Source organism: Vicia villosa, unplaced genomic scaffold, assembly GCF_029867415.1.
Source record: "Vicia villosa cultivar HV-30 ecotype Madison, WI unplaced genomic scaffold, Vvil1.0 ctg.000144F_1_1_1, whole genome shotgun sequence".
Classification (NCBI taxonomy): domain Eukaryota; kingdom Viridiplantae; phylum Streptophyta; class Magnoliopsida; order Fabales; family Fabaceae; genus Vicia; species Vicia villosa.
Window position 1 is genome coordinate 358 of NW_026705036.1, and position 26320 is coordinate 26677.

General features: G+C 35.2%; 2 protein-coding genes across 5 annotated transcripts; both read left to right on the top strand.

Moving 5' to 3' along the window:
• The first annotated feature begins 19258 nt into the window (after positions 1-19258).
• On the top strand, positions 19259-23788 carry LOC131624610 (UPF0051 protein ABCI8, chloroplastic-like). 4 transcript variants are annotated; one of them, XM_058895549.1, is made up of 4 exons: positions 19259-20873; positions 21314-22253; positions 22585-22831; positions 23632-23788. In XM_058895549.1, the coding sequence occupies exons 1-2, from the start codon at positions 19476-19478 to the stop codon at positions 21530-21532; spliced, it is 1617 nt and encodes a 538-aa protein (XP_058751532.1). In that variant the 5' UTR covers positions 19259-19475; the 3' UTR covers positions 21533-22253; positions 22585-22831; positions 23632-23788. The 4 variants fall into 4 exon arrangements, with proteins under 4 accessions (XP_058751532.1, XP_058751531.1, XP_058751533.1 ...); XM_058895548.1 differs by having other exon boundaries at positions 21314-21746; positions 22109-22831; XM_058895550.1 differs by having other exon boundaries at positions 21314-21598; positions 22109-22831.
• Positions 23789-24127: 339 nt separating this feature from the next.
• On the top strand, positions 24128-25359 carry LOC131624611 (3-hydroxy-3-methylglutaryl-coenzyme A reductase 2-like). The gene is made up of 2 exons (XM_058895551.1): positions 24128-24265; positions 24475-25359. The coding sequence occupies exons 1-2, from the start codon at positions 24207-24209 to the stop codon at positions 24716-24718; spliced, it is 303 nt and encodes a 100-aa protein (XP_058751534.1). The 5' UTR covers positions 24128-24206; the 3' UTR covers positions 24719-25359.
• The last annotated feature ends 961 nt before the right edge of the window (positions 25360-26320 follow it).

Sequence of the window (26320 nt, forward strand, 5' to 3'; positions counted from 1 at the left end):
GGTCATCTATTTAATCGAATTTAATTTTTACATCGATTTAATTAATTAGGTTGAAAAACCAATAATTAATTAAATCGATCGTTTATTCTGTTATTCTTAATTAATTTGTGCCCTAATCAGAGTTTACGAAGATCACACCTACACTAAATTTTTTTTGTTTCTTTGTGCATTTTCAGGGTTAGTAACAGGATTTCCCCCGACTACGAACCATATCAGATCAAAGCTAAGTCCCGACTCAATTTCTTTTACATTTATTTTTGCCTTTTTTCCTTTAAATTTAATTTAATTATTTTTGCTTTCTAATCTCAATTATTTTTATCCTTTCGATCAATGAACTGGCAATACACTCACCCCTTTGTATTTGTTTTCTTTTTCCCAATTTTCAGGGTTAGCCAACCGTCAAAGCTCGACTAGTCGGTAACCCTAAAACCTAACCTCATTTATTTCTCTGTCTTTAATTATTACTTGAGTCAGATCTATTATTCCTCTTTTCCCCATCCCCACGGTTTATTCTGTATCTACTTCGAGGTTGTATTGTTTGGCCTTGAAGGCACTTAAAACTGCATTATAATACTACGTGGTTAGTAACTAAGGGAGTGTAACCTTGAATTGAATTAGAGTCATTTAATTACAAGATAATTTATTCTGAATCTGATCACATGATTGTTGCACCCACACACCTTTTATGGTACCCCTCTTGTTGCCTGTTGCCTTGTGTTTTAATGCAGAATAGCCAAGTCCCTCGAATACGAGGATACCTCAGCAATGTTGCCCTCAGTTCATTCTCAAGGTCATAAGCCCCTAATGATGCTGCCTTCGATTTGCCAAATATGACCTCGTCCCTCGAAGTTGCCTACGAAGTGCTGAGGTATCCTCTGGTTGCCTAACGAAGATGGCTATTCTGATCCTTCCCTTTGACTACCTGCCCCTCTATGGCATGGGACAATCTTATGGCGAACGATAATTCAAAGACCCTTTAACCTCCAAATCAAAGGACTTCCTTACCCTCATATGGTATGGATAGCCCTGAAAGGCTAAAAAGAACATTTTTCATCTAACTAGGTAATTGCTCCTAATTGCCTTGCTCTGGCTTAAATCGTTTTCTACCCTATTCTCAAAAACTTTCAAAAAGCTACGCTTATTTACAAGCTAAAGTCTTATTTCTTTTCTACACTTTTTCTTTCAAAAGAGCAAAGCAATTAAGAGCCCATGGAAAACCATGGATGCAAAGGGTGCCTTACACCTTCCCTTTGCATAAATTACCCCCCGAACTCAGTTTTTATTTAAAAGGTTTTTCCTGTTCTTTTAGCCTTTCTGATAATTTGGATAAAATAAAAGTCGGTGGCGACTCTTGCTTACCGCGACATTTCGATAAAGTCAGTTCACCGTATTACAGAACTGGCGACTCTGCTGGGGAGAATTTTCTTATAAAAGAGGGGTTACCTTAAAATTTTAGGAACACTTTAAATGTTTTCTATTGTTTGCTTTGTTTGTTTTATTTTTCAGGGGCGCTTTGGGAATTAAATGAAGGACGAATCCTATTCCCGGATTCAAGAACACTTAAGATTAGGAGTGGCATAGTCATGGCGACCTCTTTCGCATATGTGGGAGATGAGTCAATATGAAGTTCACACTTGAGTTAGGACTCCATAGCCATATGCACACCTTTCTCAAATGAGGGAGGTTTATGTATGTGTCTGTGGGTGCGCCGGAGCTCAAGGACCTTTAGTCACCTTTAACCCATCTTGACCTTTAGGAACGTAGTGGGGGGACTACTCTTGGCAAATGTTGAGAACTAGTCGCTACCAGATGCTACAATTCAGATAGGTTCTTTCTCAAAGTATCATTGCATGATGCGAATGTATCATGTCCGAGGGTGCTTTAGAAGGGCTGACAATTCTGGATAACTTATAGAACCTGTTGCTGAAATTTCCTTATCCATAGAAGTACCTTTGGGAAGGACACCTGATCATGCTCCATGTGTGATTTGTGTGGATTTGTTTTTCTGTGATGCATCATGCATACATGCATTCATGACATGGCTAACCCATTTCAAGGAGAAAAAAAGGTTTTAAACCATAATTTGTTTTGTAGGTTATTTGAATATGGGAATCTTAGTCCGCAAGCCTCTCTTTCTCAACTTCAAGAAAGTACCTACTACATTAAAGCTCTTATGTGATGATATTACTGGTTTTTTCGTCCTCACCGAGCCTCTCAACAAACTGATAAATCTAGTGCGAATCAAAGTGGATGAAGCTCTCCTCAACTCCATGATGCAGTTTTATGATCCTCTTCTTCATTATTTTACTTATAGAGATTTCCAATTGGTACCTACACTGGAAGAATTTTCTCATATAATGGACATCCCTATACCTGATCAAATTCCTTACACTGGCGAGGAAGGAGGTCCTAAGTTGGAAGACATTGTTGCTGCTTTACACTTACCAAGGGCAGAAATTAATAAGGTTTGGATCAATAGAAGAGACTATTCTGGAATACCTGTGGATTTCTTATATGAGAAGGCCAAGATCTTTGCTAAAGCTTTAAGTATGGATGCCTTAGAAAGTGTTCTAACTTTGTTGATATATGAACAAGTTTTATTTCATCGTTGCGACAAAGTTGTTGATAGGGCTGCTATTAAGATCTTCCTTAGCAAGAACCCTGTTCCTACTCTACTTGGTGATTTATTGCACTCCATCAATGCTAGAGTAACAAAGAGACAAGGTTGTGTCTTAGGATGCATTCCTCTTCTGCACAAGTGGTTTATTTCGCACTTGCCTCGACCAGTAATAAAGAATGAAGAAGGTTTGACTTGGATTCAGAGAATTATGAAGCTTTCTTATGACGACATCATCTGGCATCAAAAAGAGTTCGAGGGTATCCAACTATTTGATCGTTGTGGAGAATTCCCTAATGTGCCTCTTCTTGGTACCCGAGGGGGAATCACTTACAATCCTATCCTCGCTCGACATCAGTTTGGTTTTGCTTTGAAAGATAGGCCACGTTCCATATATCTTAGTGCAGAAAATTTTGACTACGACTCCGATACAACCGGAAAAAAGAGCCGTTTCATTAAGGCTTAGTACGAGGTAAAAAAGGTGGGTATCAGAGATTTGGGATTAAGAAACTATACTCCTTCAGACCTCTATTTTAGATGGATTTACGATCGAGTCGTCGAGTTTGGCATATCATATCCATCTAACACACCTGTTGTTCCAAGGATCACTCCTCCAGATGTTCACGTAGAAGTGGAACCTTATGTACCCGCTCCGAACGAAGACCTTGCTGCCACAGTTGCTCACTTAAGACAAGAAAAGGCTGATCTTGAAAAGCGTTTACAAGAGGTTGAGGCAGAAAAAGCAATGTTAGTGACTAATGCTAAAGAACGAGATAGTATGCTTGACTATTTCTCCCGGAAGTGGAAGATTGAAGACTTTATCTCGCCGAATCAAATACAATCATGGGAGCGAGAGATTGATATACTTGTTCAAGAAAATAATGAGATGGTCAAAGCCCATAAAGAAGAAATCAGAGGATTGAAGAGGAAGCGCCGACTTGAAGATTGATTTCTTTTTATTGTATTTTATTTATTTTCAGTATCTCTTTGATGTAACTACAAAACTTATAATACATTGGTTTCTAGTTGAAATATTATTTTATTCTTGTTTCTATTTTTTTCTTTAAATGTGTTAAAAAGCCTTTAACTCCTTGAAATCATTGCATATGCATAATCATATCATTCATAAACAATTACATCACAGGTTTCATAAAAGCAAATGCCTCATCTTTCCAATGTTTATTTCTGTGAGAAAAAATGGATCTCGAACAATCTGTCAAGAATCTCCAAACTCAGAATGCTGAATTTCAAGCCTTGATCCTGAACTTGTCCAAGGGGCAAGATGAACTGAAAGCTCTCCTGACTAAGAAGACGAAAACTAAGAAACCCAAAGGAGTGATCAACCTGGGAAGAAGATTCAAAGGTCGTCCCAAGAGGGTAGAAGAAGCTGAAATTCCCAAAGATGAGGAAGAAGAAGATGATGATGACATCAGTGTCAAGAACAATGCTGGAAGTAATGTGGGTTCTGATGGTCAAGATGAAGAAGAAGAAGAGTATCCTCAAGACGAGGATGAATCTGACGAGAAGTATAGGCTACTAGAAGAGCGTCTGAGAAACATGGAAATTCAGAAGGTACCTGGGATGGATTTTGAAGAGCTAGGACTCATTCTTGGAGTCGTTATTCCTCCAAAATTCAAGACTCCCGCCTTTGCTAAGTGTGATGGAGTCTCCTGTCCCAAGATGCACCTGAGATCGTATGTGCGGAAAATCCAACCTCATACTGGAGACAAGAGACTGTGGATTCATTTCTTCCAAGAGAGTTTGTCTAGGACTCAACTAGAATGGTATTATCAGCTGGAGAATGCCAATATTCGCACATGGGAGGATATGGCTACTGCTTTCTTTAGGCAATACGAATATAATTCTGACCTTGCACCAACTCGCATGCAACTACAAAGCATGTCTATGGGACCTAAGGAAAGTTTCAAGGAGTATGTTCAAAAATGGAGAGATTTAGCTGGAAGAGTTCAACCTTCCTTGACTGATAGGGAATTGGTGGACATGTTTATGGGCATGCTAACTGGGCCGTTCTATAGTCACTTGCTGGGAAGTTCCTCATCTGGTTTCACTGATCTCATATTGACTGGAGAACAAGTGGAAAGCGGTATTCGAAGTGGGAAGATTCAAGTAGGCACATCTTCTGGTACTGCAAAGAAGCCCTATCATGGAAGAAATGAGTCTAATGCTATTCATAGTCAGAGGGGCCATAGTAAGAATGATCAGAATCAGTCTGTTGGAGCCGTCCTCATTTCTACACCAACATCTCAACAAGCTCCTAGACAAGAGTACCAACGCAAGACAGATAGACCAAGGAGACAATTCACCCCAATCAACATGCCTTTGTCTCAAGCCCTACAACATCTACTGAAGGCTAAATTGGTCACCCTGAAGGATCCTCCGAAGTTTGTCAACACTGCAAGTCCAACTTATGATCCCAAAGCTACATGTGCTTACCATTCCAATGCTCCTGGGCACAATGCAGATAATTGTTGGGCCCTGAGAAACAAAGTCCAAGACATGATAGAAGCTGGTGAAATCGAGTATGACGCTCTAGAGACTCCTAATGTCATTACTACTCCCATGCCGAAACATGACAAGACTGTTAACGCTATCATGGACACAGTCCATGTCTATGACGTGAGAGATCTGTCAACTCCTCTCCCTGACATCAAGAGAAAGCTGCTGCAAGCTGGTTTATTTCCAGGTTGCGACCCAGGTTGTTATTACTGCGCGTTCATACCTAATGGGTGCGAGAATCTGAAAAGAGGTATCCAAGGCTGGATGGATCGTGGCACTATCAGATTTGAGAAAATTCATTCTATTGAGAATTTGTGCGAAGGTTTCTCCCATGGCTTGAAGATCGAAGATGTGTCCGAAATTTTCAAAGCTACGCTAAAGATCCCTACTAAGGCTCCTTTCAAGATTTCTGCTGAACCCCGTGTGGCTCTATTAGGTGCCAAATTGTGTTAATATTTAGTTTAATTAGTGGCACCTTTCAAACGTTTTTATCGAGTATTCGTACAATTCCCTGTAGTTTTAGATGATTATTTATAGTTTATAATTTTTAGCTTTCATTTTATGTTAATATGTGTTTTAGTTTTAATTTTTAGGTCTTAGCTCATTTTGGGAAGTTTTGAGCTTGTTTTGGCCTTGTTTGAAGACTGCTGGGCAGAGCATAGCGCACATCGCGCGGTAATAGGGCGCGTCGCGCCCTGGGCAAGATATTTTCCTGAAGCTTCTAGCAGAGAGAAGCGCGCGTGGCGCGCTTGGGCGGTTTAACTTTCAAAGTGTAATGGCGCGATGCGCGCTAGAGGGTGCGACGTGCCCCGGACAGAAAACAGAATTGTTATTTAAGGAGCAAATCAGATATTTTCCCTTCTTCTTGATCATCTTAAGAGCTCAAAGAACCCTAAACTACTGTAGCAACAGAAGAATTGGAGAATCGAAGCCTTGATCGTCGATTAATCGCCGTAGATGCTTGTCATTCTTCATCCTTACCTTCTTGAGCAAGCTACCGTTTTCATGGATAGCTAAATCTCTTTTGTATCAAGATAAGATGTAATCCTCCTATACTTTTGTATGTTTTTCTTGTGAATATATTATGTATGAACAAGTGATGATCAATATAGATGGTTTAGTTTGTTTATTAAAGCTTTTCTATGGTATAAGTGTTTGAGACATCAATGTTTGTATCTAGACCTTACTTTATCATCTATCAAACTATAAGTTGCAGACATGGATTTAGTGTTTGATGTTTACTTAGTATCGGTTTTAAAACGTTATTTTTATTGTTTAAATGGTGGAGAAATCGGCGGTTAAACAATACGGTAAATCTAGCTATATCGTTGCGGACACGGACGGTATAGACGTCGATACGTAATTATATTGATCGTTAACGAGTTCATATACATATATTTATAAGGAGACATACAAAGTTAGGTCGATGAAATCGGATCTTGATACATTTTCTTAAACTTAGAACTTTCATTAATTTACTCTTTGCTACTAAAGTATTGAATGATCTTTTGCAAACTCAAAACCAAAGTAACCTTAACTCAAGACAAAATAAGCTATAGAATGGCGGTGATATCGCAATAATCCCTGTGGATACGATATAAACGAAAATTACTCCAGTATACTCTTTCAACAAAATGGCGTCGTTGCCGGGGATTGTTGTTTAGATATTGCAAGCATTGCAATAGTTTGTTTTGTATTGAGTCTTATAATTAAATCTCTTATTTCTTAGCTCTTATCCCTTGTGTTTGTTAATTTGCTTGGTTAGTTTTTCAGATTACAGTTTATGCGAGGACGTGTACCTGCAGATCAACTCCTTTTTTATCCTGAGATTGAAAGGACTGCGCATAGAGAGAATAGCAAAACTCGTAGGAGGAGACAACTAGCTAGGGAAAGAAGACAACAACAAGAAGCATCTTCTTCTTCAACTCCGGTTGAAAACTTGGTTGAAGGAGAAATGGCCGGAGAAATTCCAAATGTTCCACCTTGAGGGCCTTGTGTTAATAGCCCTCGTCTGAATGCACAATTTGCTCGTGATCAAGCCAATGGAAGGAACTCCGAGATGAAAACGGGGTTACTTCAATTACTTTATCAGAATCCTTTTATAGGAGCAGATCACGGGGATCCTTTTAATCATCTAACAAAGTTCTATGAGATCGTCGGAACCATTGGTGCTCCGGAGGCCGAAGAAGAACAGGTTTTTCAGGAGACTATTTCCTCATTCCTTGATAGGAAAAGCTAAGGAATGGTATCTTGATCAACCTAACAATGTTATGACAAATTGGAACAAGTTAGAAGAGAAGATTTTAGATTGATTCTTTCCTCACAATAGGTTCATGGAAGCGAAAACTTCCATTGCGGTGTTCTCTCAAGGTCCAAATGAAGCTCTCAATGAAGCATGGGAGAGGTTCAAGTCTATGGTTAGAAAATGCAAAGGGCATGGATTTGATGAATTGACTCAAATCCATATCTTTAGAAATGGACTTCAACCACAACCGAAAACACTTTTAGATGCTACCGCGGGTGGGTCTTTGATGTCAAAAACTGCTGAGGAAGCAATTGCTATCATTGATAGAATGGCTTTGAATGATCATCAAGGGCAACACAACCGTAGTACATCGCAAAGAAAGTCGGGAGTTCTTGAGTTGAATACTAGTGATGCAATACTTGCTCAAAACAAGTTATTGAGACAACAAGTAGAATTGCTCACTCAGAAAATGTCAAAACTTCCTCAACAAATCAAAGAGATCAATGGGATTTCTACTAAAAATCAACAAGTGATGTGTTGTGAATTATGTAGGGGTGACCATCAAACTGGTTTTTGTCCTCCACCGGGTGATGAGGTGAATTATGTGTCTAATCCTAATCAAGTTTATGGTGGGATAAAACAACAACAACCTTACAACAATAACCAAGGTTACCAACAAAGAGGTAATCAAGGTTATCAACAAGGATGGAGGCCGGATGCGGGTCCATCGAATAGTCAAAATCCTTATCAAGGTGGTTACAATCGACAACCTCAAGAAACAAAGCTTTCAATAGAGGACACTCTTAGCCAATTCATGCAATTGCAAATTGCAAGCCAAAAGAGTACTGATGCGGCCATAAAGAACCTTGAAACTCAAGTCGGGCAATTGTCAAAACAACTTGCCGATCAAAACAAAGGTCCTTTTCCGGCCACCACTCAAGAGAATCCTCGTGAGCATTATAAGTCCATTCTAACTCGTAGCGGTAGAAATATTGATATGGGTGTAGGAGAAATAGTTGAGGAAGAAATTGTTGAAAGTGAAAAAGATAGAGTGATTGAAGTAGAAAAAAATGTTGAGGGTGATTTAGTTGAAAATGAGAAAGAGAAAGAATTAGTGGAAAAAGAAAATCCAGAGATAGAAGTGGAAAAAGAAAGAAAAAAATTGAGTGTGAGTGAAAAGGGGAAGATGAAAGAGAACTCAATTCATGTGAAAAAATTACCTTACCCTCCCGGTCCGTCAAAGAAAGAAGATGCAAAGCACTATGCTCGGTTCTTGGACATTTTTAGTAAGTTGCAAATAAATGTTCCTTTTTCCGAGGCATTAGAGCAAATGCCGATGTATTCGAAATTTATCAAAGACATCATTACCAAAAAGAGAAGATTCTTGGATCCGGAGGTAGTAACGGTGAGCTCTTGTTGTAATGCGTTAATTCAACGCACTACACCGATTAAATCAAATGATCCTGGACGGGTAACCTTGCCGGTGTCTATTGGAAATGTTCATACAGGCAAAGGTTTGGTGGATACCTGTTCTAGCATTAATTTCATCCCATTGTCTATGGTGAGAAGGTTAGGAATTAATGACTTGAAGCCGACTCGAATGACGTTATCATTAGCGGATAAGTCCATAGCTCACCCTCATGGAGTTGCGGAAGACTTACTTGTCAAGGTTGACAAATTTTGGTTTCCTGTTGATTTTGTCGTCATAGACATGGAAGAAGATCCTGATATACCATTGATCTTAGGAAGGCCTTTTATGAAGACGGCCCGAATGATGATAGACATTGATGATGGCTTAATGAAATTAAGGTACCAAGACGAGGAACTATGTCTTGATCTCTTTGAAGCCATCAAGCATCCAAGTGATGGTGATGATTGTTTTAGAATCGATGGTACAGAAAAAGCTACTATGAAAGTGGAGAATCAAATGCACTTGTCTAATCCTCTTAAGAAAACTTTGATGGAAGCTCTTGAAGTGCTCACCAAAGATCAAGAGAAAGAAATTGAAGATTGCTTGAGAAATCTTGAGGCTTGTGATGAGATGAATCCATTTGAAACTCAAATTGAAGAATTGAGATATGAGCCTAAAGTTGAAGAGCCAAAGGTGGAGTTGAATGTGTTACCGTCTCACTTGAAATACGTGTTTCTCGGTGACAATTCCACTAAGCCGATTATCATTAATAGTGGTTTATCTAGCAAGGAAGAGCATCGATTGAAGGAAATATTGATAAAGAATCAAGAAGCAATAGGATGGGTTTTATCCGACTTGAAGGGTATTAGTCCGGCCTATTGTATGCATAAGATTATGTTAGAAGATGATTTTCGACCCGTGGCACAACCTCAAACGCGATTGAATCCAACCATGAAAGAAGTTGTTAGAAAAGAGGTTGTGAAGTTATTAGAGGCGGGGATGATTTATCCTATCTCCGATAGCGAATGGGTGAGTCCGGTGCATGTAGTTCCGAAGAAAGGTGGATTGACGGTTGTGAGAAATGAAAAGAATGAATTGATCCCTTCGAGAACGGTGACCGGGTGGCGTATGTGTATTGATTATCAGAGGTTGAACCAAGCTACAAGAAAAGACCACTTTCCATTACCATTTATGGATCAAATGTTAGAGAGGCTAGCCGAAAGAAATTTCTATTGTTTCCTGGATGGTTACTCAGGATACAATCAAATAACCGTGAATCCGGCGGACCATGAGAAAACTGCTTTTACATGTCCCTTTGGCATTTTTGCTTACAGAAGAATGCCATTTGGACTATGTAATGCTCCTGCAACATTTCAAAGGTGCATGCAAGCTATTTTCTCAGATTTGATTGAGAAGAGCATCGAGGTATTCATGGATGATTTTTCTGTGTACGGGTCGTCTTTTGACTTGTGCTTGAAGAATCTTGATGTGGTGATGGAGCGGTGTATTGAAACAAATTTGGTTCTCAACAGGGAGAAATGTACTTTCATGGTGACAAATGGGATAGTTTTTGGCCACAAGGTTTCTTCAAAAGGACTTGAGGTCGATCCAGCAAAAATCGAAGTAATTGAGAAGCTTCCCCCTCCGGTGAATGTGAAAGGCATAAGGAGCTTCCTGGGACATGCTGGGTTCTATAGAAGATTCATCAAGGATTTCTCCAAGGTCGCAAAGCCTTTGAGTAATTTGCTCAACAAAGGTACGGAATTTATTTTTGATGAATCGTGTTTAAAATCTTTCCTAGAACTCAAAGAAAAATTGACCACCACACCCATAGTTGTCGCTCCTAATTGGTCGCTTGAATTTGAACTCATGTGCGATGCGAGCGATTATGCGGTTGGTGCGGTCTTAGGCCAAAGGAAGAACAAAAATTTCCATGCTATACATTATGCGAGCAAAGTTTTAAATGAGGCACAGGTTAACTATGCCACTACTAAAAAAGAGTTGCTCGCAATTGTATTTGCATTGGAAAAGTTTCGTTCTTACCTTATTGGTTCGAAAGTAGTGTGTTACACTGATCATGCCGCAATCAAATATCTTCTCACCAAGCCTGATTCAAAATAATATGTTAGAGCTACAAGAAACTAACGAGAGAGAACAAAGGAGTTTGTTAATGACATAATCAAGAGAAAACCGATCCTTCTTCCTAGATAACAACTTCACTTCTTAAACAACATGAATACCCCTACCAAATCTCAGATCCGGAGAATACATAAGCTGAATCGCATCTTCAATCACTTATCCTTTCTCAAAACTCACATATACAAAATCTTACAAGAATCTGGCTACTGGCTACTGTCTCAGTTCCCATGAATCAACTTCTTCAACCGCCATCACCTTCTGCGACGCCGTGATTTGCATAGATATGTTACCTGCTTAACATGAAAGGGGAAGAACACAAATTTTGGAAAAAAATTCAAAGGAAATGAAAGATGAATTATGAAAAGAACTTGATGAGAGATATGGGAGGATGTTGGTATGAACAAAGGAAAATGAAGTGGAAAACTGAGAGAGATCGCCGGTTAATATTTTTGAAAAGTACGGTGAATGATGTGGAAATAGGGTTTCATATTTTGTTGGTTTGGAAATAGAGAATGTGAGGGGAAAATGGAAGAAAGAGGGAAAATGCTTTTTGAAAATATTAGGTTCCACTCGGATGAAAGGAAGTATTTGATTGGTTAGTACCATTTTATTTAGTAAATTACGAAAAAAAGGATATTTTGTAGTGTAATGAAATTTGAGTTAAAGGGTAATATATGATGTTCAATGGCATGTTCTAATGATTGGTAGGTAGTTGAACACGGGTCATTTTAATTTGTTATTTTGATTTATTTATTATCAATAAAATTACTAATAATTTATTTTTTAATTTTAATAAAATTAATTTTATTTTATCTCACGGGCCACTCTCTATACAATTTCTACTTTATTTTAATCAAACATTTCTAATTGTCTTAATTTGAGAGACAAAATCTTTAAATTAATTTTTTTATTTCTCCATCTCACAGTTTTCTTTTTTTTCTTTTTGTATGATTAAATTTTGTTTGTATGATTATCTCATGTGTCATTATTAGGGTTGTTATCGGTCCGGTTCGGATATTTGCTATCCCGAGAATCGGACAGAAATAGTAATCGGGTAAATTCAGACCGGACCGAAACAGTGATGGACCATTTTTTTAACCGAAATTGGACTGTTACTTCAGATATCCGACAAAAGTATCCAATAAATATTCAATATAGTATCCATTTTTGATATCGGATAAAAAAAATATCCATTCCCTGACCGAGTAACATTTCGGCTGGTCCATTAGTCTGGTTCTAATGGACCGGTTCTCGGGTGGTTTTCCGATTCCATAGGTCCAACAACAACCCTAATCATTATCAACACAATGTCTATTTTATTTTAATCAAATATCAAAATTTCTCTTTTTCTCACAAGTCTCTATCAACAAAATACAAATTTTATTTTAATTAACAAATATCTTTATTTGAAACACAAAATTTTCAAATGTCAAAATTTTCTCTTTTTAAATTATTTAATATAATTAAATTTATATTATATTATTCAATTTGTAATAAAATAATGTATTTCAAATACAATTAAATTTATATTTTTCGGTTTTTAAATTTTGGTAACCGAATTCTCTCCCTATATAGTGACATCTGCAGCAGTTAGATAGTGGCTTTGTTGGAATAAAAATGATTTTTTAAGGATAAAATAGTAAAGAAAATAGGCCAGCACAAATTCACCTATCCTCTTTATAGATAGTTATAGAATAGATATATAGTGACATCTGTAGCAGTTAGATAGTAGCTTTGTTGGAATAAAAATGATTTTTAAAGGATAAAATAGTAAAGAAAATAGGCCTATCCTCTTTATCATATCATACAATAGAAAAAAGCAAGATGAGAATTTGGGCAAGTTTGCCACTTGGCAAACCCACATCTCTTCTTCTATTTTTAACTCTCGTATAATTGGAAACTTACCTTAATTGTATTTTACTATTATGGGTTAATGAGCTTTTTCGTCCCTTTAAATATTTCAAATTTCGTTTTTAGTCCCTCCAAAATTTTCCTTCAAGAAATCGTCCCTTCAAAATTTTTCTTCATAACTATTGGTCCCTAACGTCAAATTTCGTAGCTAATTGGTGGCTAAAGTCGTAGCTAATCTCTAGCAAATTTGACGTTAGGGACCAATAGTTTAGACGAAAATTTTTGAAGGGACGATTTCTGAAAGGAAACTTTTGGAGGGACTAAAAACGAAATTTACAATATTTAGAGGGACCAAAAAGTTCATTAACCCTACTATTATTTTATTATTATTTTCTTTTCTCTCATTACTTAATAGCATGAACAAATACAAATAACCAAATGCATCATATAATTGTTTTTTTCACGCTTCTGACTTTTCAAATTGTTTAAGTTTATTATATTTAATGTTGTGCCAATTCACATTCAATTTTGTTTCTCTGGGGAAACGTTTTCCACCGTCAAAATACATTAAACGGTTCACCTTCAATATCTTTTTCCAATACACATCTAATTTCTTTTCTCAATGCAACCCCTTCAATTATCATCCTCTCTCCTTTCATACCTTAACCACGAAGCCAACACAACTTTCGAATGCACATCGACCGCATGCCGCCTTGCCGTCCGGAGACACCGCCAGAACAATTTAATATCCGCCATTAGGTAAACGCAGCCCATCTCTCTTTCTCTCTCCATTTCACATTAGCTCTAACTTTTCCCCCTTTTCCTCCATCTTCGTCTTCCTTGCCCCTCTCTCTCATTTCCCGCAGAGATGTCTATCTCACTCACTACATCACCATAAGATTTTATCTCCCTTTCAAATTTACCATTTCTGCTATGCAAATTTAAGAATGAGAATTTTGAAGAATAATTGTGACTGCAAATCATTTGTTAGTTTGGTGTTTTGAAGGTCAAGTTCCTTATCTCTAACTCTGTTATTGGATGTTTCTTTGGTCATTTTTTTTAGGTAATTTCAAGTATATACTTAACCCATCAATTTATTGAATTTTCTATGATACTTTGATTAGGTTAAAAATTTATGTGCTCCAGTAAAAGAGTGGACAATTGGTGGAACTGAACTCACCCCACTCATGGATGTAGAGAGGAGACATGGTACACATTTTGTTCTACAGAGCTTTATTTTGCCTTAATACTTTTTCACTAAATAGTGTTTTCAAGTTCTTTGCTTTGTTGGTTTTTTTACTTTAATCCTTAAATTCAGGGTATCTTAAGAACTCGATCTTTCCTTGCCATTTGGGATGAGGCTGCAAAACACGTATTTCCGATGTAATAAGAATATTCTTTCTTTTTTATCTTATCATTCGACATGTTAGATTTTTTTAATAAATTGCTTTTACAATTGGATCTTTGTTTTATGGTACAGGAAAAGACAATTGGCTGAGTGGCGCCTCTTAATGTGCAAAAGAGAGTTAAAATAAGTGCATAAAAAGAGTCCAAGGGTAAGGGACTTCGGCTGAGGAAGCGCCTCACATGTTTCTACTTATTCAAAGGGGATTAAGAAAGTATTCAAATTGTTTCAGTATAGAATGTTTTTGTTGGTTGGTTTCAGGACTTGAGATATTAGCTTTTCCATGCAATTAGTTTTTGAACCAAGAGCCTGGGAGTAGCCTGGATGCAGAATAATTTACCCGTATAAGATTCAAAGCCGAGTATCCAATTTTCGGAAACATAATGTGTTGTTTATTTGTGTAGGGATCTCGATACTTGGTTTAGTTGTTCTAAATACTAAGCCCTATGTTAGTTTTGTTAAATTTGGTATGTCATTTATTGAATACCATTTAGGATCCTTCTAAATTGATAATCATGTTTTAACTTACTTTTGTAAAGAGGTCTAAAAAAGTGTTCAAGTTGATTCAATTGAGAATGTGTTTTTGGTTGGTTTCAGGACAGGAGATATTGGCTTTTCCATGCACTCAGTTTTTTAACCAAGCTGCAAACATTACTACTGTGGAGATTGATGGTGAGGGTTCTATTTTGAGTACCTTAACCACTTTGTCTCCACATGGAACCAGGGGATCTTAAAGATGTTGTTAGAGAAATTATATATGACTTTGAGACTGCTTCTAATCATGGAAAAAGAAGCTGTGTTTCTTCTTGAGGCTTGCAAACCTCCTTATCAGTCAATGGTTGCTTCATTTAGAGTCATCATGAGTTATGCATGTTATGGACAATGTCTTTTTATACATGATATTAGTAGGAGAGGGTTTATTGCTTATAATTGTCATTAATAGGCTCATCGTGTAGGATAGGATAATTTATTTTAGACTCCATGCTATTTATATAAAGCTATTCAGGAACTTCCTGCTGAACATCCTCTTACTGCTGTCTTCAACATTCACGATTGTCCCAAGCAACTCCTTTTGGTCACGTTGGGCCACTAAGAAATCCTTCTACAACACCTGCACTGAATTTATCAACAGCAACAACTGGTTAACTTTCATTGGTTTTAGAGTTGTTTTGGTATTCAGGAAAATAGCTTTTGGTGACATTGTCTACTATATAGGTTGAGTGCATAGCAACTCCATTTTGTGCATGTTAGTTTGTCTAATCTTAAAAATTTGGTAGTGGGTCAATGGAGTTTGTTGTTCCACAAGTGGATGCATCAGCATTCTTTCCCATTTTAGTTCGTTTTGCAGCAACTGAGACATTTAGTGATCTGAAGGTTTGTGGTTTCCTTTGTGCTCATGAAGGTAATTGTTATTTATTCCATCTTTGCTTTGCGTACATGTAAACTATATATTTTACTTGGATATATCATTTTGGTTAGAATTATGGAAGTTGTTTTTAAAAACAATATTGAAAATTTGGGAGGCTTATGACAATTTCTTTTTACTGTGATTACTGAATATAAGATTTTGCTTTTTGTAGGATGTATGGGATTATTATGCTTTGGAGGTACTCCAGCAGGCCACTGGTATGTTATCAGCTACCTGTAAAATCTGCCAATCTTATAATAGATGATACTAATATGCGTTGATGGAAACCACGAGAAATCATGGAACTGCTATTTTATTTGATATCTTCAATCTCGCGAAATTACAATTGCGGTATTACAAGTATTGTGTTGATGAAATTACAATTGTGATTGTTGTCATTGGAATTGCAGCGTTATAAGCATTGTTGTTGCGGCATTATAATTGTGATTGTTTTCGCCGCAGTTATGGCGTTACAATTGTGATTGTTGTCGTTGCCGTTGCAGTTGCTGCATTACAACCATTGCGGTTGAGGCGTTATAAGCATTGTGGTTGCGGCATTAGAATTGTGATTACTTATGTTGCAGTGTTACAATTGGCTCATTTCATTTCCAAGTAACATCAAATGTGATGCTATTTGTACATCATATTTTATTTGATGTTATTTGTACAAATTCGGTTTCATTCTCACTTCATGCATTGCGTTAATATTATGTTTTATTTTGATCATGTTTTCTGTCAACATATAAACTACTGTTCTTAACTGCTTAATATAATCTCTTTGTAAGGGTGTTTTTTTCTTCGAATAATATTTGATCTCTCTTTGTACAGGTGCTTTTTTGAATGCACATCCAAAGTCACGCAACCTATAAATTGCAAAGATCATGAACTGTGCCCAGATCTGTATAGTGGGTTGTCATTAGTGTCGATTGCACAAGTTTGGTGAATTGATCGGTTTGGGTTGTTGTAGAGTTTCACCATCAACTGCTGTAATTTTGTTACTGGTTATATGTTTCAACTTCTATTTGTTTCAAGGTTGTTTGTCAAATATATATGATGCAATACTGCTACTGAGAGTAATCGACGCGTTTTGCAAGTCTGATAAGGTCGGTAAAGCATTCCAACTGCTGGAGGAAATGAAGACAAAGAGTCTACAACCCACTGCTGTAACTTATGGTTCTATTGTTGATGGAGTAGCTAAAATTGAAAGGTTGAGGAAGCATACATGTTATTTGAAGAAGGTTGAGGAAGCATACATGTTATTTGAAGAAGCAAAATCAATAGGTGTTGATTTAAGCAACATAGATTCATTCTAATTAATATGTTCTTACAAACTTAGCAATGTTTCTTTTGATTCCACATTGTATAAATATTACATTTTAAAGATTCATTTACACAACTTTGAATTCAATACATTTTATTATGTATTAAAAATATATAAATATGAGCTTGACAAATAAATAAATAATTATAACAATTCACTCTAAAAGTGAGTCAAATATTAAAACTTGAAACTTTAAAGTGAATTTTAAAATTATCTCAACCACTTATTCTCTTTCTCTTTTCAATAAATTAATTATTAATTATAATTATAAATTATAATAAATTGTGAATCATTCTCATAGAGTCATTATATATTCCCTTCTTTAAATATTTTTTCAATAATGTGATTTAATATTTTTTCAATAAGTGATTTAATATTTTTTATCCCAATCACTTATACTCTTTTTCTAACTTATTTATTGGAATAATTAGTCTATTAATTTCTTTTCTAACTTAAAGCATAAAAAAAACAGTATATGTGAATCAAGCCGAATAGTATATTAATATTTTTTTAAGATGCCTATTACTTGAACTTATTTATTGATTTTAACTTTTCTTTATTTATGAGTTTGAAATTTGATTTCATATATCATACATAAATATCTTTTCACATCAAAGTAAAATAAAATAAACCAATAATAAATGTAACAGTTTTAAAATATTTGCAATTTTAAATATGGTAATTATGAGGATATATTTTTTTTCCCCAATTCAAAATAATTTAAATAAAATTAGGAGATTTAAATATTCTTAATTGCATCATAATTATATTTATATATATTCTACATTGAACTCTAAATTAAGGTTATATTTGGATATTCAAATATTTCATTACTAATTTCAGTATTTATTTTTATTTTTCAATTTAATATTATTAATATTTTTAATAATGTTGATCAACTATAGAAAATAAATTTTGGCCAAATGATGTGATTTCATTTTTTATAACACAAAATTAAAAATATTTATTTTTATTCACATTTTCCTATAAATGACTCAATATAAATATTTTCTATTTTAAACTTAATTTAAAAATTCATTAATGTTTGGGAAAGAAAAATTCTCATAGAATCAATTAAATATAATAAAGGGGAATAAATTCTTTGGCAAATTTTAGTTTTACACATGTCAAATTCTCATATCTATTACTATTTTTAAGAATACAAATAATATATTAAATCTTTAAATAATACAAATATATCTATATTAATATCTATTAACAATAAATACTTTTTTATTTAAGGAATTTTTTTTATGTATACTACTTATAACAAAGACATATTATAATAGATTATAATGTTACCATAAATTTATTTATAAATTATAAGTAGTTCTAAAATATTTTTTTTACTTAAAGAAATTTTAACCCGTGCCTCGCACGGGTATACATTTAAGTCATTATTTTCCGTGCCTCTAAAATATTATTGATTTTGTTTGTAAAATATTTTTTAAAATTTTTTTATTTAAGTCATTATTATATATAATTTTATAACCAAATATTTGAAAATATGTTGAATTTTAGAAGTGATAAATTTTAGAAGAAATGATAGAAAATAAAGATTTGTTTTAATTGAATGAAATTTTTTCAATTGATTTCGTTTAAAAAATTGAGGATAGGTTGAATGTTTAAATTAATAAGACGAATCGAAATAATTGTTAGTGATATATCAATTATATTAAATTTGAAAAAAAATTAGTTTTATATATTAAAATTTTAACGAATAAGTAAGATTTATGAAATTGATCTATAATATATGTGTAAATCCTTTTCATTTAAAGGAATAATTTGTTGACAATCTAAACTATTTTTGTATTAGTAGCTCAAATCCAAAAATAACTCAATATATATTATTTGACATATGTTTATTGAGTTAGAATTTGCATGGATGGTAATCTTTGACAATAAATAAATAAATAATTATATGTTTTTTAATATGATACCGATAATAAAAGTAAGAATTTGAATTGTAAATAATACCTGACAATAAATAGTGAAAAAATTGTTTTTATTTATTCTTTTTATAATTTACAAAAAAAATTAGTTAAATTAATTTGTGTATGTATACTATTAATAACAATAACATTTTATCTATACAATAGTAATCTTACTATAAGTAAAATTTCTAAATTATAAATATTTTTTAAATATTTTTTTTTACTTAGAAAATATTTAACCCGTGCCTCGCACGGGTCTACGTACTAGTAGATAGTTATAGAAGTTATAAATTATTCGATTTATAATATAAATAATATGGGAAAATGCTCGTTATTATATATAAAATAAAATTAACAAACGTTTTTAAAAGTAAAACAAAATACAGAAACAAAACAATAAAAAAACATTTGAAACAGGAATCGAAGTTTTTATATAATACCAACCTCTCTTCATTAACGTCGTACGTACAAACGATCATTCTCTCCCAAGTCCCTCAAAAGTCTCCAAATTTCAATCTTCAATTTGATTCTTCCCTATCCAAGGTTCTTTCTCTCTCTCGATTTTGCATGTTATATGTTTCTTAATTAGGGTTTTGATTTTAATTAGGGTTTAGATATTGTTGAGCAATGGTAGCAATGTCATCTCTTCTTGTCAATGGAATTCCCCAATTTCTTCCCCAACCCATGTCACAAGTTGTCAATGGAATTCCCCAATTTCTTCCCCAACCCATTTCGGTTAACGTAAAACTTAACCCCAATTTTTCCAAATCAAGAGCTTCGGCTTTCAAGGTTAGGGCAAACAGTTGTGATGATCACCAAGTTGACAACTTCCTGAAAAGGGATTATAAGTGGGGATTTAATCAAGAAATTGACTCATTTTCGCTACCCAAAGGCCTAACCGAGGAAACTGTTAGGTTAATATCTGCAAGAAAAAATGAGCCTGATTGGATGCTTGACTTTAGACTTAAAGCATATCACAAGTTTTTGAACATGAAAGACCCAAACTGGTCTGACAACAAATACCCAAAAATAGATTTTCAGGATCTCTGTTATTACTCCGAGCCAAACAAGAAACCAACTATGAATAGTCATGATGAGCCTACACCTAAGCTACTCGCCTACTTTGATAGGCTCGGGGTTCCTCTCTTAGAAAACAAGACGGATAATGTAGCTGTAGATGTTGTTTGTGATAGTGTTTCGATTGCAACCACTCATAAGAAGACTTTGGAGGAAAAGTCTGGCGTGATATTCTGCGCTATATCCGAAGCTGTAAGGGAGTATCCTGATTTGGTTAAGAAGTATTTAGGAAAGGTTGTACCTTCTGATGATAACTTTTATGCAGCCTTGAATTCTGCTGTGCATGGGGATGGTACGTTTGTATATATTCCCAAGAATGTCAAGTGTCCAATGCAAATATCAACATATTTTAGGATTAATGCAAAAGAGTTTGGTCAGTTTGAGAGGACATTGATTGTTGCAGAAGAGGGTAGTTTTGTGGAGTACTTGGAAGGATGTACTGCACCCGTTTACGATACTAATCAGTTACACGCAGCGGTAGTTGAATTATATTGTCATGAAAGAGCAGAGATTAAATATCTTACAAAGCAGGATTGGTATGCTGGTGACGAGCATGGGAGAGGTGGGATATATAACTTTGTCACCAAGAGGGGACTCTGTGCTGGGGCCAGATCAAAGATATCTTGGACACAGGTGGAAATAGGATCAGCAATTACATGGAAGTATCCAAGTGTTGTTCTAGAGGGTGATGAATCAGTAGGGGAGTTTCATTCGGTAGCACTGACTAATAACTATCAGCAGGCAGACACAGGGACAAAGATGATACATAAGGGGAAGAATACTAGGAGTAGAATCATATCTAAAGGTATTTCTGCTGTGCATTCCAGAAATTGTTATAGAGGACTTGTGCAGGTAATGTCAGGTGCAAACGGAGCTAAAAGCTCCTCACAGTGCGACTCCATGCTTGTTGGAGATACTGCAGCTGCAAATACCTACCCATACATTCAGGTAGTTACTTTTTGAAAATGTTCTATTGATTTTTTGTAATTTTGTTTACATCCTCTTGATGTTAATGTCTATGCCTCGGTTCATGGTTTCCACTTAAGGTTTTTGCTAGGTTATTCTTGTTTTATATATTACATTTAATGAGGCGTTGTCAAGTTGATTTCTTATTTGGCTTTGCAAATTGACCCTATAATATTTTTTCAATGATATATTTTTCATCAAATTTTATTCAACACAAACAAAAATATCTACGACCAAAGTTCAATTTTTAAAAAGTAAAAAAAGTCAAAAGTGGACAATCATTTAAGAACGGAGGGAGTGTTGTAGAAATATGATATCTAGGATTTTGATTGTTGTGTCGACGGTGAACTGTCGTGGACATACAATTGCATTATTGAATAATGTTTGAAATTTAATGCCTTGCTTGTGTTTATTCTTCACAGTCTAAGAATCCTTCTGCTCGGATTGAACATGAAGCTACAACATCGAAAATTGGTGAAGATCAATTGTTTTACTTTCAACAGAGAGGAATCGACTATGAGAATGCCATGTCGGCTATGATAGTTGGATTCTGTAGAGATGTAATCGATGATCTTCCATATGAATTTGCTTCTGAAACAAAACAGTTGTTGAGCCTGAAACTAAAAGGATCTGTGGGTTAGGTTCCATAGCCGCTGGATGCTTTTGCTGCTGAAGATGTTATAGACTGTTTACTTGATGATGAATATGTAAAGAATAATTTAGTTCTTTAGTTTTTTTTTTCTTGAACTATGCAACAGTAAAATGGTAGCATTTCGCACCAACGGTGTTCTGCCATCATAATCTTTTTTGTTGGGATCACTGAATTGAGTCCGTCCGTCAAGTGCACTTCTAGAGGTTTGCTGTCTTTGTGGTGGCTATCAAACATTTATCTTAATATATTTCACCCAAAATAGGTTATTGATAGGTGGAATTATTTTGTTATCCCTTTTCAAATTTGTTTTCTATTTAAATATAAACCAGAATATGCAATTCTAACAGTAACCAGAAATAGAATGTAGTGCTTGATATAGCCACTTTAATTCTAGTTTTAGACCGTTAAGATGAAAAACAAATTGATGTAAAAAGAGATAAAAGAAACAAGAATGAACTTGCAAACCAAAACTTGAAACCCTTGTTGCTATTCGTTTTATAAATCTGCTCTTTGTCTGTTTCGCAATGACATTTATTATTGTTTGCAATGTTTTTGTGTGTTGCAGGTGGTCCAATAGCTGCATGCGTTGGTTGTGCTCGCTTTGCCGCATTTTCTGTCGTAATAGACAGTTTTTGGAGAGGCATCAATAAGTAAATTGACTGGGGCCAATTTTGTTTTCTTCAATCATAGTTCGATTTCTTAATGAAAATGTTCGTTTTCTTCAATCATAGTTTGATTTCTTGATGAAAATGTTGTTTTCTTCAATCATAGTTTGATTTCTTGATGAAAATGTTTTCCCCATATGATAAAAGGAACATGATAGGGAGCAACACATATTACAGTGTAATTTGTTTGTATACAATGTCATTGGCGGATACATTTCTACATTAGTATTGGAAAATTCTATGTATTACAAACTATTAATAATTGGGACCGGCTCTTTCAAATGTTTAGAACAACAAAAAAAGCAGTACTAGTATTAGTTAGGTCAGTGCTGTGAGATGCCGATAGGGTTTATGCAAATTCCGGTTGGTATAGCAGGTCCATTGTTGTTGGATGGAGTTGAATATACAGTACCAATGGCTACAACGGAGCGTTGTCTTGTTGCGAGTACTAATAGAAGGTATAAAGCTACTCATGCTTGTGGCGGAGCTTCGTCGGTTTTGCTTCGAGATGGAATGACTAGAGCACCTGTTGTTAGGTTTTCATCTGCTAAAAGAGCTGCTCAGTTGAAGATTTACTTGGAAGATCCACTCAATTTTGATGCTCTTTCTCTCACTTTCAACAAGTATGAATTTCTCTTCATTATTCCTTTTGGTTATGAATTTTTGTTATTAGGTTAACAAATGTGTATTAAATCTTGATGCAATTGAGATCAAATGATTTAAGGGTTTTTGAATCCTCTCAAATAGAAAATTAGGTTGAGGGATGTGTTGATTGACAGGATTTGAATCTAGCTGAAAAAGTCGAACGGGCCCCCCCTGCAATGGCATAGATTTAAATTTCAAATTTATTTGTCTTTTATCCCACATCCCTTCAGCATTGCAGTGGATCAAAGTCTGTGAAAAGCAAGGCCGCCTTTGAGGGCGTGCAAGGCGGGCAACCGCACAGTGTACAAAGTTTGACACGTTTAAATCGTGTCAAAAAAGGGCCTTCTAAAATATTTTTCAGAGTTAAACCATGACAAAGTAGGACTTTTATTTGATTTGTCACACTTCAATCATGGTTAGGGTCTCCGAAATCTGAAGACCGTCCAGGACAGCAAATAGGAGAGAAATAAAGAGAATGGAGAGGGAATAAATTGATGAGATGGAGAAGATCCACAATTAGGTGCTCTAGTCATTCCATCTCGAAGCAAAATTATAGTTCATAGATTAATTAATCAAATGGAAAATCTTAGTTCATAAATTGATCTAAATGTTGAGAGATCAAAACTTTTAGGGGTTGGAGTTGATGGAGAGGTCGGATAGAATCCAATTTATGTAGGGGATTGAGAGGATCTAATTTATTAAGCTATCAATACTTTCAGTTTTTGGGATTACTGGGGTGTTATTGTTGGTTCATTAATAATTTAATGGATTTGTGCAGGTCAAGTAGATTTGCTAGATTGCAGAGCATTCAGCCTGCTATTGCTGGCAAGAATTTGTACATTAGATTCCGTTGCAGTACAGGTGATGCCATGGGGATGAACATGGTATCAAAAGGTGTTTAAAATGTCCTTGATTATCTTCTAAAGGATTTACCAGACATGGATGTCATCGGAATCTCTGGTAAAAACATTAACTTGTTTGTTTCTATGGTTTTTTTTCTTCTGCACTCATAATATTAATACTGTATTTTTATTATGGCTGAATTGAAAGTAGTTACTAATGTTTTCATGCGCAATGTTGGTTTGGTTGTGGCAGGAAATTACTGTTCCGACGAGAAAGCGGCGGCTGTGAACTGGATAGAAGGGCGTGGTAAGTCTGTGGTGTGCGAGGCTGTAATTAAGGAAGAGGTGGTGAAGAAAGTGTTGAAGACTAATGTGGAGGCATTGGTTGAGCTAAACATGCTTAAGAACCTAACTGGCTCAGCCATTGCTGGTGCTCTTGGAGGGTTCAATGCTCATGCTAGCAACATTGTGTCTGCTATCTACTTAGCCACTGGTCAAGATCCTGCTCAAAATGTGGATTACCATGATGGCAAGGACCTTCACATTTCTGTCACCATGCCTTCCATTGAGGTACAGGAATTAGTCTTCCCTTCAGAATTAATTATAAACACAATCAGAAATTCACACTTAATGCAAGTTGCATCTTTTCCATTTTTACCAAAACATTCATGTAGGAGTGAACTTGATTTTAAGTATACTACTACTACAATCAAACATTCATTGTATCATTAACTAGATTTTGCATAATGATGACAAGATCCTTCATTCTTATGATTCAGGTTGGTACTGTGGGAGGAGGAACGCAACTTGCAATCTCAGTCAGCTTGTCTTAATTTACTTGGTGTGAAGGGTGCCAGCAAAGATTCTCCAGGCTCAAACTCTAGGCTACTGGCAACCGTTGTAGACGGTTCAGTCCTTGCCGGGGAACTATCACTCATGTCTGCAATTGCAGCTGGACAGCTAGCTAAGAGTCGCATGAAATACAACAGATCTAGCAAGGATATCTCCAAAATCGTCTCATGAGCTGGCCACATACAACGCAATAATAAACTTGTAGAGGGGTATATAGTTATAGTTAACTTTCAAAAGGACTATTGGTGGTGGCCAAGGGTGAATAAAAAATGATGATTGGCATCTCTTTTCAATAACAAGAGCATGTGGTAAGAACCAAATAAGAAAAACTTGAACACCTAGTCCATGTGTGACATTGTCTTTTATGAGATTGTACAAATGGGTTTAATAAGAAAATGGAGACAAACAAATAGCTAAACTTTGGCTTTAGTTTTATTCTTTTGTTTTGCTTTAATTTTTTCTGTACTGTGTCATTCTGACATAGAAAGCTATTACCTCAAAGATTCAGTATTTTAGTGTGTGTGTGGAGTATTTTGCTTTGTTTCTTTTCATGTTTCGTATATGGATGGATCTTACTATAAATTTGAAGGACTTAAGGTTCAGCTTAATGTGAAGGGCAAGAGACGAAATATTATAAATAATTGGATCATATCTTATTCACCATGATATAATTCAATTTTAAAATTTATCATATATCTTTTCTCTGATTCAAATTTTTTGTTTTTTAATATAAGCTAATTAAAAAATAAGTAAAAAATGGACAATCATTTAATAATGGAGGGAGTACTATAGAAACATGATATCTAGGATTTTAATTGTTGTGTCGACGGTGAACTGTCGTGGACATACAGTTGCATTATTGAATAATGCTTGAAATTTAATGCCTTGTTTGTGTTTACTCTTCACATTCTAGGAATCCTTCTGTCGAAAATTGGTGAAGATCAGTTGTTTTCCTTTCAACAGAGAGGAATCAACTATGAGAATGTCATGTCAACTAGGATAGCTGGATCCTGTAGAGATGTAATCGATGATCTTCCATATGAATTTGCTTCTGAGACAAAACAGTTGTTGAGCTTGAAACTAAAAGGATATGTTGGTTAGGTTCCATAGCCGCTGGATGCTTTTGTTGCTGAAGATGTTACAGACTGTGTACTTGATGATGTATATGTAAACAATAATTTAGTTCTTTAGTTTTTTTTTCTTGAACTATGTAACCATAAAAAGGCAGCATTTAGCACCAACGGAATCTATGCTTCCTTCTTTGCAAAGGAATTTCAAATGGATTGCAATGACTAAATTTGATATTTGAAGAATTGGAATTAGGTCAAGAATGGATTTTGCAACGAAATCACTCTCTATTAAGATGGTATCAACCTTAACTTTGGAAAGAAAGCAAGATTGGATAAACTTGTGTAGGAATTGTCTCATCTTGTTTCTTCCTTGTTCCATATAAATCTCTACTTGTTCAGTACTAACTTGATTCTTAGCAATCATTCCTACCCCCACTGCATATATCAACAATTAAATCCATTTGATATGGATATGGTAAAGAACAAGAAAGAACATAGATGAAGATGAATGAATGATTACATAGATGTGGAATGTGTTTGATTTGGGGGAATACATGAATGAGATAGAGCATGGTTGAATGAGTGGTTAGGTTATTGAGTGTCCATGAGAGAGCTTCTATGCTTGTATTGCTCTTACCAACTGCAACATAAATAGAGTCTTATTTTTGTTCTTCAATTTCTTTGTGGATTGTGTCTAGGTACT